Source organism: Trichosurus vulpecula, chromosome 4 (assembly GCF_011100635.1).
Source record: "Trichosurus vulpecula isolate mTriVul1 chromosome 4, mTriVul1.pri, whole genome shotgun sequence".
In the NCBI taxonomy this organism is placed as follows: domain Eukaryota; kingdom Metazoa; phylum Chordata; class Mammalia; order Diprotodontia; family Phalangeridae; genus Trichosurus; species Trichosurus vulpecula.
This window is the reverse complement of record NC_050576.1, coordinates 165,813,161-165,832,759: the sequence shown is the minus strand read 5'-3', so window position 1 is coordinate 165,832,759 and position 19,599 is coordinate 165,813,161. Positions and strand designations below refer to the sequence as shown.

At 37.9% G+C, this 19,599-nt stretch overlaps 1 protein-coding gene across 2 annotated transcripts in view; it reads left to right on the top strand.

Moving 5' to 3' along the window:
- AATF (apoptosis antagonizing transcription factor) overlaps positions 1-19,599 on the top strand; it is a 126,281-nt gene that overhangs the window by 45,749 nt on the left and 60,933 nt on the right. For both annotated transcript variants that reach the window (XM_036753331.1, XM_036753330.1), the window contains exons 9-10: positions 14,652-14,719; positions 16,375-16,455. In XM_036753331.1, coding sequence (XP_036609226.1) covers positions 14,652-14,719; positions 16,375-16,455 — 149 coding nt within the window. The remainder of the gene's footprint in view (positions 1-14,651; positions 14,720-16,374; positions 16,456-19,599) is intronic.

Sequence of the window (19,599 nt, the reverse complement as noted above, 5' to 3'; positions counted from 1 at the left end):
TGTTATTATATATTCAGACTCTAGTCTTAGATGCTGATAAATTCAATGAGACTATTGAATGTCTTCTATGTACCCACCATCATTGATTAGATTAGAAATGAAAACATCTGCCTAACTTCTAAGGTCATATAGTAATCCTAGGAAAATGTGTGAAGATGGAGTCTCTAAGTGTGTAAATGTCCTCATTTGTAGCCACATCTCATACCCTTTTCCTCTTGAACCCTCATTTCTGAAATTTGTATTCGATTTGGTGGTGTTATTGCTGACTGTTGTATTTAGAAGTTTTTATTGTTCAGGCTGCTTTGCAGAAGTAAGGTTTATTTACTATAATACTGGTTTTCTTGATGTGCCACATTTCTTTTTGAATGGACTTTAGCATTTTCCCTGTTGTTTTCAGGTTGTGCCTTTCCTAGTTCAGAGGATGATTGGAATACTATTCAGAATTGAGAAAGCTGGTTTTTATCAAGCTTTTTTTTCCCCTTGTAGAATTCTGAGGTCGGTGAGGAGGTTTAGCCAAAAAAGCTTAAAACTGCTTGTTGCAGGTGTCACCAGTGACTACACTTATTAAAATACAAAGATTCCAAATAGCGTTTCCCCTAAAAAGTAAGTGAATATTGTAGAACCCAAAGAATAAACCAATTCTCTTAAGGGATTCTTCTGCCTTTGCCCTGCAGGGGGAAAAAAGAGTCCCCATTACTCTCTCATTCCATTTACTCCATAGCATTCTTTTATAAAATTGTAAATGTACATGAATCTTAAGAGCGATGGTGGTGAAGAGGCTGGCTAAGAGGGATTGGTAAGGCCTCAGGTGTTCTCACTCAGAGTTCCTGATTCTTTTCTTTCTTTTCCATTTTTTTTCCCTGTATTCTCTTGTCAGCTGAATAGGGAACTCTCTTCTGTTCTGGAGTGTCTACAGAATGGCATGATCTGGGATATTAATGCTGGATAATTGTGTGAGATCACGAGAGACAATCAGAAATGTTCCAATCCCCATTAATTCAAGTGTGTATTGTTAGATAGAAAGTGCATCATAAATTAAATGGGCTTAATAAAACAAACTGAAATTACTAGGGAGAAGACGCTTCCACAGGCAGTCCTTAGGCTCTGACAGTTTTTTTTTTTTTGGCCCGAAGAGACATTTAAAGAGAAATAGCATTAGTTGATTGGCCCTTCATCCTGACTAATAATTTTAACTTCGATAAATTCTGATTTCAGAGTTATGACGAGTCACATCTTAGCTTTTCCCCTTGCTGGTTAATTGGGGTGCTGGGGTTAATCTAAATTAAAACTTAAACTAATAGAGGTCAGTGAGGCAGCCGAAACACCTGAGTAAAACAAATGGGGCTGCCAGGCGCAACTTTATCTTGGCTGTTTCCCAAGAGGGAAGTGGCAGCAAATTGGAGTTGTTTCAGCCTTCTGTAAAGGTGAATGATGGGTGACACTTGTTAATGTACAGCATCTCCGGAAGCATTCCAGATTGCTTTGCTGCTGTACCAACTGCTGCCATCCGTGCACAGTCAGTAGGAACAGAACCAGTTGCCAACATCTGGCAGCACAGCAAGGAATGGGTGCAAGTCTTGAAACCCCGCAGCCTCTAAATATGGTGCTTAGAACTGTGCAGGCTTTAATCACTTACCACTCTTTGGCAGCAGGCTACGACAGCTTATCCTAGCCTCGTACATCACACACCGACATCTGCTGAGCCGCAAGGCAGCTGCACATTCATTTTCCTTTCTTGCTTTTTTCTGTTTGCCTCCTACTTCTTCTCTCCTTTCCCCTTTTGCCCCCTCCCTTCAGCTTTGCTCCCCCTCCCCAAAATGCTTCTTGGGAGAGATGATCTGTAAAGATTACTGCTTCATTGTGTGCAAGTAATTGTGGGGATGCCAGGCTCTTGACAGACACAACGTAGCACCTGTTCTGCTGACCTGGTTAATTTTTTCTGTTGAGTGGGATTTGCCAGAGATTGGAGCTGAAGCCAATTCAATGATAAGGCTAAAGAAAATGGCTGTATGTTTTCTGTCACCTCCCAATTAAATTGGTTTCATAAAGTGCTTTCCTTTATTTGTCAGGGTAGTAAGCCAGAGCTAAGTATTTCATTCAGAAGTGCTACAATGTATTACAATGGGCCTGTGAGGTTTCATTTTTGTTTTTCACATGGTCACAACGAAGAGCTTGTATGGTGTGTATAATACACATTACAGGTTCGCTTCTTCTTTGACTAGACTTAAAGCCCAGACTTTTTGAATCCTTGTGTTTTTCAAGCAGGAGATTATAATTGCATTGAATTTCAGTGTTTTACTGTAAGGTTTCAAAAGCATACTTTGTTAATTCGGTGTCATGAAGTTGTGCAAACGTCCCAACAGCTCCACTCCCTGCTAAGGGACTTTGGTTACTGCAGTTTTGAATAATGTCTTTTTTGGAAATCTCTGAAAAGTATTTGTTAAATTTGCCTTCTTTAAGATATAAAGAGACTTCATGATAACGTAGTGATACTCAGTTTTTAAATAGTTGAGTTTAATTTTACTTAGCACCTATATACATTTTTCCTTTAGATGTGAGTACCAACTTACTAAGCTGATGTCAATGAATATTTTTAATTAAAAATTAGTTCTGCAGTTTTGTGATGGCTAGTTGTTTGATATATACTTGATGATGAAGATTTGATAAAGGGGAATGAAATGTTCACTTACTGAAAGGGTTCTATTGCTCTTACACTCCAAAAGGAATTCTCTTAATTGGGGTTAGCCTGCTTTTTTGTTAGTACTAAAACTCTTCCCTGAGGACACTTAGACCTGCCTACAAGCAGTCAAGAATTTTTCTAAACTTTTGTGGGGAAGGAGGGGATATTTCGTTAATTCCTGTATACTCTGTCACAGCTTTGTAAATGAACTTTCTTTAAATATAAACTGCTTTCTATCCATGATACATCACTATCTGCTTTCCTCTTATTACTTAACAGAGGATTTTCTGATTCAGTAAGACTTGCTTTCTTAAAGGTGATTTGCCAGGGCTTACAGCATTAAAACTATATAGAGTATCTTCTTTTACTTATGTTCTTTTTCAGAAGTTTGTAAGACAACTTAAGCTAGTTTGTTTATAGCTCATGGGAACCAGTTGAACTGAGGTGTATACAAATTGATGCTTGGATTTCTGAGGGCTCATTAGGCTTTCTCACATTGCTCCTGTCTCTGTTTAGTTATATACTGGTTATTCCCATCATTTTGTATTGAAATGGCAGAGTAGAGAAAAGCATAATAGGTTTTTCTCTTCTGGTGCCCAGTTTGATGGGTTACATTTCTCCTCTGATTTGCTGTCAGGACATGTCTATGACTGTCCTTGGTCACATGCTGGGTTTTTGTCTCCCAGGCATTTGATAATGCCATAAACAAGTAATTACTAATCCAGTGAACTATTAAGAGTCGATAATGTTGAGAAATAGAGAAGAGGCAAGCTTTCTGACAAGATGGTTTACTTTAATTAAATTGGTGAGTGATTAATATGGACAGTTGATCGGGTTGCTTTAATTGGATGCATTTAGATTTTTGTGTGAATAAGAGATGTTTTCAAGCCATTCCTAAGGTTGATGGCAATAGCCTTCTTATTGTTGTCATGTATCTCTCCTATGGTTCAGTTGATAGTTAACAACATTATGAAGTTTGATTTGAATCCTTTCCTTAATGAGGTGTTGGAAAAAGAGCAAATTTTTGTTGCTGAGAACATCTCTTTTTTAAGGTTGTTTTCAAGTAATTCTGTCATTTGGGAGGTCTAAATAGTGTCTCTCAAAAGTTTATTGAAACTTATCATAAATAGAAAGACTTGATAGTAATTTTTTAAAAGGTGCCACATATAGTGTATAGACTTGAATGTTGAATGACTGGGATTGTGATTGAAAAATGGCTAGGACCCTGACTAATAGGTTTTTCTTTTGATAGAATGGCCCTATTAAAAAAAAATCCCGAATAACCAAGCCAACCAAACAACCACATATTTTGCTCGCTCTCTCTTCTCTCTCTTTCTCTTTCCCCCTCTCCCCCCACCCCATCTCTCTGTATACATATGTGTGTCTGTATATATGTGTACTAATGTGTACTAGTAATAATAGTCATTTTGCTAAAAAATTCTGCTTGAGATGTGTTTGGTTTTATTTTTGGTGCAATGTCTCCTTAAAAAAATCTTTATAGAAAATTCTGCCATTTGTAGGTCTGTCAACTTTCAAATCCAAATGGCGCATCAGTATTGGCATTTGATCGATAGCCTGTGCTTACTGTAATGCGGTCTGCACAGGACGGAAGGCCCAAAGTCACACTTTAAATGCAAGGCCCGGAAACTTCATCAAATAGCAGCTGAGAGGGAAGGTACACATGAGTGGTCCCTCATTTCTTCCGGTGTTCTTGCTTTGAGAAGCATCAGAGCATGACTTCACTTAACTTTAAAAAAAAAGTCCACAACAAAGGCAAAACTAAAACATATGATACTTCATGGGATAAGCCAGCAAAGAGTTGACAGGAAGCTGTTGAGGAAACTTTTTCAAACAAATAATATGCAAGGAGTTTGCTAAGCAAATATGTGGCCAAAACAACCTTGTTACTATTTAATAAGCATTAGTAAGTTGTCAGCTGGTTACATGTAAATTAAACATGGGCTTCTGGCAATTTTTTAAAATTTTTTTGGGGGGGAGCAGGGCAATTGGGGTTAACTGACTTGCCCAAGATCACACAGCTAGTACATGTGTCAAGTGTCTGAGGCTGGATTTGAACTCAGGCCCTCCTGACTCCAGGCCCAGTGCTCTACTCACTGCGCCACCTAGCGCCCCTTTCTGGCAATCTTTTAATGAAGAATTTGATGCTCCTCAAGAATCGTGGAACTCTACCAATTACATAAATTAAGCATAGTGCCTTAGTGTTAAATATTAATGTATTATTGCTCTTATAAGTTAACTGTCATTTGAAAACAATGCTTAACAATGCAAGAGTTAGTCGAAAGTTCTCTTCCTGGAGAGTTAGCTACCAAGGATATATGTGGTCTAGTGTTTGAATTCTGTGTGAGAGCTTCCTTTGACAATGTGATGGAATCAGAGGGTTAGTGCATCCCTCTGCATTTCTGTGGTCTTGTTAGATCCCATTTGATGTACGTTATATCTTGATTTGTAGCATAATTTGTATCATTTAGTAAGTGTGTGTCCGATTTTGCATAGTCTTCTGACACATTTTCAGAGAAAGGAAGAGGATTGTCTCAATGACCTTATTAAAATTTGAGTGGAAAAAGTGAAGCAAAAAGAAATCTCTTCTCTAATATTAAAGCACAACCTAGTTTAGTTTTTAATAATATCACATGTGCTCGTTAGCAGCAGAATACTCCTTTACAAGCACCTGATAGATTTCCTAAAGACATTTACTTGCCCATGTTAACCAGAATAATCTTAGGAATTCCTATCAGATAAAAGCCCAGAATGATGCAAGTTCCGTCTTCTCCAAGATTGTAGCTACTATTTCCCAAAGCAAATTATTTCATATGAGAAAGTTCTTTAGTTTTGTTCCAGTTTGTCTTCTAGTTATAGGATATAACTTGAAGAATAAGTTGGAATAAGTTCTGGAATTCCTGTTAATGGAATCTTATGAATTATGACTATGAGTGATTTTTCTGTACCTCTTTTACAACATAAACGCAGCATTTTAGGCCCTTAAAAAGAGAAGTTGGTATGGAGTATCCTGAATGAGATAGTAAGCAGGGGGCCTAAGCCATAATCACTTTCCTTATTACAGTAAGACCCACTGAGATCATTGCCCCTTTTTGCACAGGTGAGAAATAGTAGGGCTTACTAGTAAACTCACCTAGACCTTTGTATAGAGTTCATCTTAGAAACACCTTTTGTCCGCTGTTTATTTTTATGGGAAGTGGGGAAGAAAAGAAAGAGAACCCTGACTCAAATAAAATAGTGTTGAAATTGTTTAATTCTTACTCTGTCTTCACACATCAGGGCTTAATGCTGATGGTGATTTACTTACACTTCCTAGTTAATAATTAGACATTGGGAGACACTATATATCACAGCTAATGAAATAGATGGGATCTGATGAGAAAGTTTTCTGTTTTGACTAATAAATTTTAGCCTCAATGGCCAAGCTTAGTGAAATATGAGAGCTTTGGAAATATTTTAGGACTTTATGCTGAGAAAACACAGTGTTACTTTATTCAGTAAATGAATTTATCATTCATTTGGAATCACAAGCCTTAGATAGCTCTGGAGTATAGGCAGAATTCAACACTGTGAATCAGTAAGCGGAAAAACTAATCAAATCCTTAAAGACCAGAGGCAGTGAGGCAGAGATAGACAGACTTTTCCAGTGGTAGCCTCTGGCTATATCCCCTTTTATTTTAGTAACCAGCAGTAGGTAATTTATAACTTCACTATTAAGAGTTATACTAGTTATAAGTAGCTTTTATTTGTGTATTCTGATTTCTCTGCTTGTATTTCCCTTTCTGAGAATATTGCCTTTTCCCTTGCAATAATTAGCTGGCCTTCTCTAGTCACCATGTCATGAAGACTGTTTGTTATTTAACAGTACTAATGTAGCTTTTATCCACACTTTGAAGAACAAAGGATTGCCTGGCCCATGATCACCCAATGTAAAAATGTAGCAACTCCTAATTTGTATGTTTGGCCTCTTTTAATATTAAGACTTGTTACTTCTCTAGGCCTGTTTGTATGCTAGCCATTGTGGGTACCTGTTATATTTCTAAACCTGGACGAGACTAAGCTAATGAGCCTTTTGGTAGAAAATCATGTCTGAGATCATAAGCTCTACATGAACCTTCAAAGTCTTAGCATTATTTTCACTAACCTGATCTAATCAATTCACAAACCTTTATTAAAGCACTTCTGTATGCAGGTCCAGTGCTAGGTGCTGGAGATACAAATGCAATGACTGAAACAGTCCCTCCTCTCAGGGAGAATAAATTCTAACGGGAATGGGGCTAGGGGAGACAAAAGGTAAATATGTATAGAGGTAGTTAGAAAGGAGGGACACTAGAAGTTAGAGGATCAGGGAAGACTTCATGTAAAAGTTGATGTTTGAGTTATGTCCTGAAGAGAGAGGGGAGACTGAGGCAGAGGTAAGGAGGGAAAGCTTTACAGACATAGAGGATGGCCATTTTAGGAGTGTGAGGAACAGAGTGAAAGCTAGTTTGGCCAAATCACTGAGTGCAGGATTGAGAATCGTGTACAATGGGGCTGGAGAGGTTCAGGTTGTAAGGAGTTTTAAAAGCTAAATAGGGAAGTTAGTTTGATCCCAGAGTAATAAGGAGCCCCAGGAGTTTGATAGGGGAATAACACAGTTAGATCTGTGCTTAAGGGAAATAACTTTGGCAACAATGTGTGGGAGGGACTAGAATGGACAAAGGCTTCAGTCAAGGAGATCATTGAAGTAGTTGTGATGAAAGATAATCAGAACCTGGGGTGGCTCAATGAGTATAGAGAAGAGATCAGATACCAAAGATGTTGTGGGGGCAGAAATGGCAAGATTTGGCAACTGATTGACTATGTGGGCTAAGGGAGCATGAGGAGTTCAAAATAATGGTGATATTTAATGAATCTCAGGGACTAGAAGAATGGAGGTGCTTTCAACAGAAATAAAGATTTTTGAAGGGGAAGCTTGGGGGAGGGTAAGGATAATGATTTCTGTTTTGGACATATTAAGTGTGAGATGTCGCCAGGGTGTCCAGTTTGAAATGTGCACTTGGTAATTGGTGGTAATGCAGTACTTAAGCTCAGGGGAGACACTGGGGCTGCGTATCTAGATCTGAGAGTCATCTGCATAGAAATGATAATTAAACCCATGGGAACTGATGAGATCACCAAGAGAGTATAGAGGGAGATGATGCAGGACAATGTCTTGGGGAGGTGGCTGGGAGTATAATATAGATAGACGATGAGGCCAGCAAAGGAGACCAAGAAGGAGCAGTCTCAGACATGTTGGAGGAGAACTAGACAGAGTGGTGTCAGGAAAACCTAGAGAAGAAGGAGTATCCAGGACAAAAGGTTGACAAATATACTGAAAAGGGTGAGGACTGAGAAAAGACCATCAGATTTGATAATTAATTTGATAATTGAACGATGAACCAAATTTTTCCTAGTATGTGTAAAATGTATTGGACAAAGTGAGCTCCAAAGTCCCTTCCAGATCTAGCATTTGAGGATAATGGATTTCCTAGATCATAGTAAATGGGCTATTTACAACATAACCTCTTACTGTTGGAAGAGCTACCAATACTGACCAAGTCCCTCCCTTTTTAACTATTTCTAGCTCTGATAAGACCAGCTCCCTGAAGCTGCTTCTTTCCTTCTCAAAACATGAGGAGTCTACTGGGACCTGATCAAGCTTCCCTGGCTTCCTCAGTGTAGCTTCCTGGTCATTTTAGAGCCAAGGTGTCATATATGACCCACAACACTCCTGAGTGTGGCCCAAATCAGATTAAAATGTAATTAGGAATATTTAACAAAATAAATAAAACTAGAACAAAACATAGATAATATTAATATTCAGTTTTCTAAGTCAATATGCAGCTCACAGGGATCCTTACGTATGGTATAGAGGCCTCTGTTTCTATTTGAGTTTGGCAACATTGACCTAGGGGCATCAAAAAAAAGTTTCAGATCCATGGAGTCTAGGCCTCTCAAGAGTTGGTGGATGCGTAAGACCATGTCCATACCCTTACCAGCTACTGGCTAAATGAGTTTCCAAATGGAGATGAGGGGGGCTGTGTCCAGAGCAGCTAAGTGTCACTGAATCCTTGCTGTGTCAGGGCAAAATAAACCTCCCCTTTGTTAAATGTTCAGTGACTTGTGAGTGCCTCATCTCATCCCGGTATTGAACCTGAACAATTTAGAACTGCACCTCCAACAATAGCCTAGAAAGCCCCAGAAAATAGAGTAAAAGTTGTTCACCAGAATCATATACAGTAAGAAGAGGTCACTGTTTCTGAACACTTTCCTAATCTACAAAAGTGAGGAATCTCTGCTCTAAGAAAGTATTGGGAAGATTAGGTTACTTCAGCAATTAATAATGTATAATATGTAATGGAAAAAGCATTGTACTTGGAATTTGGAAGGACTGGCTTTGTATTCTGCTTCTGACACTTACATGATTTAGCTATGGTCATTCAGCTAACCTCTGAGCCTCAGTTTCTCTACCTGTGAAATTTGTTGTGAGGCCAAAGGAGATGATATGGGTAAAGTGTTTTTCTTACCGTAAGGAGCTCGATAGAAACTAGAGCTCTTTTTATTATTGCTCACATCATCAGGTTCACCCCTTCAAAACTCAGAGTCAGATTAAACGAGGCATAAGGAAGTAGTGATGATCGCCTGTCCATTCCTGCTCCAAATCATCACTGATAAGTTTAGTGAAGTTATAAGACTCATATAGTTAGCACATTATTTTTCAAGTGTTTTTTTTCATGGATTTTCTGTGCCCCTGGCCTTTCTTTCTCTCTACTACTTACTTCTTTTTGGCCATTCCACAACTTATATAGAACCTTTCTATGAAGAAGAGAGGAAGAGGAACTCAGAAAGCCCCATCTTATGTGTTACCAATTATGATCATTTGAATACGGAAAAATTTTTATCTGTTGTCTCGAATTGAGGTTTTGAATTAGATTGCTTGTGGATTTCCATCTCTCTGTGCTATACTTGAATTTTAGTAACACATAATTAAGAGTCACAGTTGGCCCAGAGTTACCCAGAAATATGTTCTTGAAAAATACTGAGACTTGGATCCATGTTATATAAGTAAGTTGGGAGCAGGGTCGTGAAGTGAACAGTGGTGGATTTGGAATTAGAGGAGCTGAGTTCAAATTCTGAATTAGCCTTGCTTCATTTTATGAATCCATGGGCAAAGAACTTAATGTCTCTGATTCTTCTCTCATCTTTACAGTAAAGGGGTTAGAACTTGTAGCTTAAAATCTATAATCTTAAGAAAGCATTAAGTCTATGAAATGTTGGAAAATGGGGACTTGTGTCCAAGATTTAATAACCTCATTTCATAAAACAGATACTTAAATATACAGTATTGTAATGGGAAAAATAGTTCTCTTGAAAACAGCACTCACAAATTAAAGAATGCTATGAGGTGAAAAGGGGCATACAAAAGGATAGTTGGAAGAAGGCCAGAGATCTTTCCTCACCTTTTAAAAGCCAGATAGGAAAGGAGAGAAAAGGCAAAACTTCATAGCTTTCTCTTAGTTAGACTGTGTGATGGATGGTAGATTGTCATATCTTCTACTAATTTGCAAAGTTCTTTTGGGTTGAGTTCCTTTTTAAAAATACAGCTGCTTCTTGAGAGAGTCAGTGATAATAATGACTGCATACCTATATGTAGTACTTTGATATTTACAAAGAGCTTTGAGCCACAATGTCTCTGTGAGATAGGTAGTTAAAATATTATCAACTCCGTTCTGCAGAAAAGGAAATTGAAGCTCAGAAAGGTTAAATGATTTATACTTGTTCCCCCAGCTAGCAAAGCCAAAATTTAAACTCAGTTCCCTACTCCATTACTTATTACACTATAAAGATGTCTAAACTTCATTTGCGCCTTAGTTTGACTACTTTAACCTGATTGCTAACATCAAGCTAAGCTGTGTGAATAGGGGGATTTCAATTGGGAGGTAGGGGAGGAAAAAATATTTAAGAAGAAACTTTTGGAGGTTAGGACATTTTTTTTTTTTTTGGAGGAGAGGACACCAGATGTGGGCTAGAGTTTTAGATTAAGGAGTTGGGACAGACAGAGGATCACATAGGAGCATTTGATGAGTAGATTGTGAATTAGATAGCATGCCAGAAAATATGAGGAAGAGCACAGAAAAGGAGGTGGAGGGTACTCCTGATGGTGGTACATACTGGTTTTTCACTGGAAATGATCTTGGTACCGATAAGCATCATTTCAATGCCCACTTAGGTACATATCTAGGGTATTCTCTAAATGTCAAGTACAATATTGTGTAAATTGAAGCATTGGTATCACCACATAAAGCATGGAAAGGTATTCTCCAACTAACATCATCAAATTGTTCTGTGAAAATTTTATGTTGGACAGAAAACATTACAAACGTCAGTTGTTTCCATAGGAACAACGTTCTTAATGGGTGCTGGCCTGAACCTTACAGTGGGGTTTCTGGGCCATTAAGTGAGATTTGGCAATATACCACATTAATAACATTGTATAAAATGATGTTACCCAGGCAGCACTTTACCATGTCTACCTGCCTACAGAAGTCAGTGTAAATTGAAACTGTAACTCCCAGTCAGACTCTATCTATGTTCCAGCTTATAAAGATTTCCCATAATGTTTGTTTAGTAGAAGACAGCATTTCTACCAGTGGGAATTGGTGCATTGTGGATATTAAGATTAAGGAACATTAAAGCCATCCCAGGTTATGGTTAGTCAAAAAAAGTAATGGACAATCGTGACTTAATAGGACCATAAAATTTGGAACTGCAAAGGAATTTAGGGATGATTAGTCCTGTTCCTTCATTTAACAGTTGAGGAAACTGAGGCCCAAATACGTTAAGTGACTTGCCCACAGTCATGTATTTATGAGTAGTGGAGTTAAGGTTAAAAGCTAGGTCTTCTGATTCCAAAACTCTTTCCCCCACACAATGCTCTTTTGCTCTTACTATTTTATGCAGGTGTGTAGAATGCGCTGGAGGAGTGACTGACAGTGATACCGTTTTTTATAATGATACAGAAGATTAACAGATACCCAGATCCCTGCCTTTCTCATTTCTCCTACTTCTCATGGTGCCCCTGACTCTTAATTCTACTCAAGATGTAGTTACCTTTTGGTGTCTGATTAGTTGGAAATCAGAATTCATTTTCTCATAAAAATGATGTTATTAGTAATGATTAGGTGTGTACAGTATTGAGTTCAAATGAGCATCTACTCTGTGCCTAGGCATTATGCTAGAAAAAGAAAGAATGGGTAACAATTCTCAAGGAGCTCGCCATCTACATTATAGGCCAGGCAGTTTGTGTATGGACAAGGACATTAAAGTACATTCATCCTAATGCTTCCATGAGAAACTGTGTTTTGAGTGCCTAAATGACTTAGATGCTTTTCAGTGTTTTGACCACATTTGTAAGTTGTGGACTGCTTGTATAAGTGATAACTGAATATACTAAAAGACTTTTCATGGATTTCACCATCATCTGAGAAGATGCATTATAAATTTTGTGTAGTCAGAGAAACTGCTTAACCTTTGAAAAAACCCAGTAACTTTAATAGAGATGTGAATTTTAATCTTAGTAGAAAACTTTTATTCCTAGTTCAAAAACAAGATTATGCTTTTAAAACAGAACTCAGTGCAAAAGTAAATTTTGCATCCCACATCCTAGGAGCTTTATCTGTCAGTAACTGTTAAAAAGACCATTTTCTTCTAAATTTGATATAAGTAACAAGCATATGAACAGCTTGCTTATTTATAATTTTTGCTTGCTTTCTCATTCCTATCCTAGACATAGAGTCCCCTGAAACACTGAAATGAGTAAGCTAGACATAACCAGAAAGTCTAGTAAAACAAAGTTCCCAAATAATGAATGACTAGATAGAAAGTAGCAGCATAAGTCACTTGGCTACTAAGGTGACGGGCCATATTTTAAAATGTAGACCAGAATATATAATGTACACAGTGTGCTCTAAAGTAAGTGCTACCCCAACTTAGTGTTTGGATTGTAGAAACCACTGCAAGCCTGATAGATCTGTTGAAGTTGTGCGGCTCCAGCGCTTAGAATCTGAGAAAGGCAGAGGTGGGGCTTCCTCCTGTAGAAGACATTCATGTTGTACCGGTCGAGACTGCTCTGTGCATTTTCTCCCTCATGAGTGTTACTGCCCTTGTGCCAAGGGACCAGAGAGATTAGGAAACCCACTACAGTAGTGATCCTTGTGGAAAAAGAACCACATAAGGTAAGGGCAATGAAAGGCAGCTATTTCATTCTTTTTTTTTTTAACTCTCCCTCCTACCTGGCTTTTGACAGAATATTGACTAGAAACCAGAAGCCCATTTTTGCTTAGCCCTTAAGGGCAACTGTTTACAGAGTCGCAGTGTTACATAGGTTTACTGTGTCGTATGTCTGTGTAACACTGGATTTGGATCTTGTATTTAGCTGCCAGAAGTGACTGTGATGAAGTAGGAGAGATAAACTGATAGATTGGCTGCCAGAAAGATGTTAGGAATCAATCAGATAAACAGGGCAGAGAAATAGCTTGCTGTTTTCTAGTGATAATAAACCAGTGGCCTCTGGTCCCTGCATTTTTAAATGTAATTGCTGTGCTAATAATCTCCAAAATAAGCAAATGAAAAACATCCTGGGAGGTTTTTTAATTGCGATTGAGATACCCTTTTCCCTGTTGCAATAAAAATGCATCTTAAGGAGGTGGGTATTTTTTTAAAATGTGTTTTACTTCTTGGAATGCCTACTTAAGTAAACAAATGAAAATTAAAAAGGAAACTATTTTCTTAGGAATTTATTCCTCCTCTTCTACCCTCCTAATGGGTTTAGCTATTTAATTTGGTGAAATATCTACATAGTTACATGTGCCAGCCTTACAAGATAATTACTTATGTGGGTTTTTAAAAAACCAAAAATAAAACTGGCTTTGAAATCAAACCTGTATTATTGGTGTCTGGTTAGGACAATCATGTTTATTTTAATATCTTCTCAGAGGCTTTTCACTTGGAAGATTTTAAAAATTTTTCAACTCTACTGCAGATTCCTGGTTTTATGGTGAGTTAGGAGAGTCCAGGATTATCATTATGACCTTTCAAAAGAATTCCATTCTATTTCTTAGTGCCTCTCAGTCCATTGCTTCACATCTGCTTGAAGGCCTACTATGAATTCCAAGATCTCTGTGTTACTGCAGATAGACATTTGTCACACATGCGTTACAGCAATTAAAAGGAAAGCAGTAGGGTAATTTAGAGTTCCCATGGAACCACTTGTATATAGTAAGAGTCTGGGCTTATGTGTTGTATGTTCTGATGGGTGACTTATTATCCTTTGACTTTCCCTTAGAAATCTGACTCCAAATGTGCTAGCACCTTCTGTACAGGCTCATCACTTTATAGTAAAGATAGTTTTAGCTATGGGGGGAGTGAGGATGAGCTCTATGCTTTTAATTATATATAACAATGAATTTTACCTAGGGAAGATCTTCTTTCTTGTAGGAGATTATAGAACATAAGTTAACCATCCACCATTGTCCTTCTGTTGGGGGTAGGCTGATGCTGATTCCATTTTGCCATGGAGCCCTTCCTCCCTGACCTTTTAAAGATTCTCCATTGATATCGATGGGGTGGACAAAACTAATCATAAAACGATGAAGGGAACGTTGCTCCCACACATTGATCCATTTGAAATGAACTGCAGGACAATAAGTCTTCCTAATGGACTTCTGTTCTCTGCTATAACCCTAGCCACCTTCTTAAAAGATATATAAATATGAAGGGGTTAACATGAATTCAGTCATGCTCTTGCCACTGGGTTGTCTTATTGATTGTAGTTTTAGAGCTGTCACTGTGCCATTCAGAATTCCTACTGTGCCCTTTTAAAGTCAATGCTTGAAGATGATGAATAAATCAGATGCTTTCGTTTCTCTTCTAGCTCCTCCGAGAACTCATAGAACGGAAGACCAGTTCCTTGGATCCTAATGATCAGGTGGCTTTGGGCAGGTAAAAAGTTAGATATACCTTCCTCTTCAATCTATAGAAGCTTGTATAACATTTTTTTCCTTTGAGCCTCCTTAGCCCTACACACATCACTCAAAGGCAGTGATTGATTTAAATTATAAAGCTTGAGTACTCTAATAGAATCCATTGAGACAAAACATCAGATATTGTCATATGCAATCTGGGGCTCTGTTATTCCTTTAGGAATTTGTAAAGAGTATAAAGTGTCCCTATGTATTCTGTTTTTGTTGTCAGTTTTTAAAATGGTCCTCTTTTGATTTCAGCTGTGATCCTTTTTACCTACTTACTTACCAAAGGGTAAAGAGCAGCCACTCTGATTAAGTGCTGCCTGCTGTCAGAATTTGGCCTTGCATCACAACAGGTCCCTTGCTCATAGTCAAATCTGCTTTGTTAAGACTACCCCAGTGTGAGACCTCTCCCTCTCCCGTGAAAGATTCGGCACAATTAGAAATTGGAACCCAGCAACATTGCCCAGATGTCAGGCTAGAATGTAAAGTAGTGAGGGAAGCGAGAGTACATGAGAGTGTGTGTGTGTCTGCCTCATCCTGCGGTTGGAAAATAAAAAGGGCGTTTAGAGTGCTGCCTAATGAATACTATACATTTAAATAGCCATAAGCCATGATTTGAAAAAGCATAAAAGGAAACAAAAGCTGGAAAAGCCAGAATGGGATTCTGGGCAGAACAGCATTTGGGGAAAGCCAAAGAATGCAATGCAAAATTTGTGTTGATGAAATAATTTTATTCAAGTAAAATATTACTTGAATTTTAGGGTAATGTGTCATGGTATTTTGTGTATGTCTGGAATATTATAGAGAACTATTCACTATAAATTTAACATGATAGAGCAAAATTGCATTTAAGTGGTGATTATATTATACATTTATCTGACTTTACAATAAAATAGATTATGGTAATTAAGATTATATTAAGATTGCAGTAATTGGATTTTGCTAGATTTTTTTCAGATGTCGAGTTTTCATTGTGTAAATCAGGTAAAATGACTAGCTTATTTTTTCTTTCTTTTTTTAAACATTTGTTCCCACCAGCAATTTATGAAAACTTTTTTAGCTAACTACCCTTTATTTGAAAAATTAACTCCTTAATGCCACTTCCCATTGAAAATGACCACAGAAACAAATTTATTATTTTCCCAACTTTGTCTCCTTTTTTCGGTAGGTAGATTTAAAAGCAGTCAATGTGATATTTAAAATTGGACATAAACACAGCTGGGTATGAGCAAAGGAAAACTTACATTTAAAGCATATCTGCATTTAAATCGGTTAGAGGTGGCAACAGTAATTTAAAAAAAAGATTTCAAGAAGACAGCATCCCTACTAAGTTGACTGTTTTTCTAAGCCTTGGCAAATTTAGCACCTGTCACAACTGCTCCATATAGTAGGGATCATTGATAACCAGATTTTCCATAGAGGTTCATAGCTTGCCTTTTGTTTTATTATAGTTGCCAAAATGCTTCTCAGTTAATTAGTCACTTTGGTCACCAACTGTCTTGAAGAACAAGTTGATGGGCTGATGATTTCTTTCTGCAGGATTATTATTGAGAGTGGCTCCCATTTGTTATTCTGTATGTAACGGTTTGTGCTTGTGATGATACCTAACCTTTTCTGTGGGTGTTCTAGGCAGTGGTTGGCCATCCAGAAGTTACGAAGCAAAATTCACAAGAAAGTTGATAGAAAAGCCAGCAAAGGAAGGAAACTCCGGTGAGTTGTAACTTTTGTATCTTGAAGCATTATGGTTTGTCTTTGTGTTTTTGCTATACTATGTTGTTACAGTTGTCCTGATACCTCTTTACATTGATGACGTGGAAAAAGTAGCCAGGTTTTTTTGCTACTGACTTTCTATATAAACTTCTGCATTCTCCACCTTGATTTCTCTAGGTCTAAAGTGGTGATAACAATTTCTGATACTTTCTTATCACAAAGCACAGATAGAGGAGATAGGAAGTAGAAAAATTGTCTTTGGAGTTTTGTTTTTTAATGCAGTTAATAGCATATTATAGTGCATTTATTCCATCATCTTCGTGAGAGTTCGGTGCTTAGTGGAAGGGGCATGGGACTTGGAACTTGGAAGACCTGGTTTCAAATTCCGCTTAAGATACATACTAGCTAAATGATTCTTGGCAATCCATTTAACCTCTCAGTGCCTTGGTCTCCTCATTTGTAAAATGAAAATTTTGGACTTTATGGCCTCCAACATAGGCTCTAAATTAGTTGTTCTTAACCTGGAGACCATGCACTTGTTTTTTGTTCTTGTTTTCAAATGTTGATAACCGTATTTTAGTAGTTGGTTTCTTTTATAATCCTATGTATTTTATTTTATGCATTTAAATACATCATTCCAAGAAGGGGCCCAAATTGCTGCCAGAGGGGTCCAGGACATAAAGATGGTAAAGAACCCCATTGGAAGTCCATGGTCTTCTGATCATTGACTTAGTTTCCTTGGCTTTCTTGGTTCCATGTACTTACATAATGTGGTAACAAAACATTTTCAGTTAAAAGGCAATGACATCCATAACATTGTACTTGTGTGTGCATGGAACATGTATGACAGGAAACTTTAAAAATCCTCCTTTACTCAGCGTTATAAGGGAAAGGAGAGATTTTAGTCACTAGGAAATCCCTCGGTTCTTCAAGCCATCACTTTAAAGGGATTGCAACTGAAAGAAGGACCAGGGGCAAGAATTGGAATGGTTGGGCTTTTCAAATCAAATATTTCCAGAAAATGTGTTTTTCATCATAGATATAAACAGACCTAAGCTCAGAAGAAGCCACATATAATTCAGAAGGTCTTTTGAGGAAAGATATAATCATAGTGTTTTGGAAGGACTTTGAGCAGCTAGCCAGTCCAGTTTCCCTGGCTTAAGGAGCAGCTACCCACTGACAAATGTGAATCCATTATCTTTTTAAACAGCTCCAGAGGAGATTTAATAACTGTTCTCGAGAACTGATGCCAGTATCTAACAACTCACCATTAGGAGAACATCTCTTTATCTGACTTAAATCCTTCTTGTTGTAGTTCTTTCTTCAGAGGAGATAGGAAGTAATTATCATGCTCTCTTTAAAGATGATTAATCAATTAATCAAAAATTGATTAATTACCTACTATGTACCAGACCCTGGACTACAGAGACAAAAATGAAACAGGCCCTTCTCTCAAATTCTCTCACATTCTGGGAGGTGGGGGGAGGAAGAACAACAATATATGTATATGAATATAAACAGAATAAAAGTATACAGAATCAATACAAAGTAAATGTAAGGTAATTATTGAGGGTGCTGGATAGAGGTAGTAGCACTTGAGGTGCCAGCTAAAGGAAATGAAGGATTCTGTGAGGTGGAGGAGAGAGGCAGAGCATTCCAGGCATAGCGGTTGGTGAGTATAAAGGCACCGAGATGGGAGATGGAGTGATATGTGTGAGAAGCAGAAACAAGGCCTTTCTGGTTGAACTGTATCAAGCTGGAAGGGAGTAATATGTAATGAAGCCAGAAAGGTAGGTTGGGGCCAAGTTTTGAAAGGCTTTAAAGGCCAGTGAGAGGAGTTTATATTTGATTGTGGAAGTAATGGAGAGCCGCTGGAGTTGGAGTAGGGCAGTGACATGAGTGGGAAAGATAACATCTTTAGGACCTCTTGAGTTTGAGGTGTCTATGAGATGTCATTTTGAACTGTAATTAGCAATTAGTGATATGGGACGGAACTCAGGAAAAAGGATGGGGCTGGATGTATTTCTCTGTGAGGCTCTGCTTAGAGATTGCAAAAGGCTGAAGAGTTGAGTAAAGGGTGAGGAAGTTCAAGTAGCAAACAGAATTTTTTACAACAATTTGGCCAAGAAAGGAAGGGAGATTTGGGGTGATTTCTAGATCATTCAATATTTTCTTTCTAGACAACCTAAGGATTTCAGAACTGGATTATATATTGTAGTCAGTCAACAAGAATCCATTAAATGCTTAGTATGTGGCAGGCATTGAGCTAAGCACGGGAAATACCAATACGAGCAGAAAGAAAGACAATTCCTGCCTTCTTGGAGCTTACGTTTGAGTGGGGGAAGACAACATAAAAAGAAGCTGAAAATGAAGAGTGGAGTACTGATTGAAAACATATGATGGAGGCATCTGTATTAAAACTTCGTGAGGAGTGTAAAAGCTGGCCCTTCTTAAATGGAGGTCGAGGAGGAGGAGAGACATTCAATCAAAGGGGAGGCCGTAGGGGCTGAGGGTGCTTCCATGGTGTCAGGACTGAAGTAATCTCTCATGATAAAGACTTTTCTGGGGCATGATGGAGGAGTTCAGATTGCAGCTTGGTGAGAAATGAAGGGTTTAAATAGTGTTGAGTTGAGATTGCCGAGTGTTTCTGTCATTTTTATCTTTCAACTTTTGCTCTGTAATACCGTACTTTTAACGTTGATAGCATTGTATTTCAAGTTTGTGGTTAACTTGTTTTTTATTAAGATAACACCCTGGTGTAGTTGTTGGTCATGTGGTAAGAGTTAAGGATAATTGTTAGATAATCTATGTGTGGCATAAATAACTATGTCAGAGATCTAGAGGAAGCCACATCATGTTTGGTGGTAGTAGATTCATGGGTGTCACATAAGAGATGGTGTGGATAAGTTGAAATCTGATGTGATAGAGGGGATCCCCACATCACAAATACATCAGAATAGTATACTGTAAATCTGCATGACTGATTATTTTCTTGAGTTCGTATAATTTGTTGACTTCCTCCCTGCCCTAATAGGAAAATATATTGCCTTTTCCTCTACACCCACCATCCTTTGTGCTGTATTTTAGGGGACTTAAAAAATATCTGTGTAGACTTTTTAAGCTTCTTGAGGACAAGGGCCATGG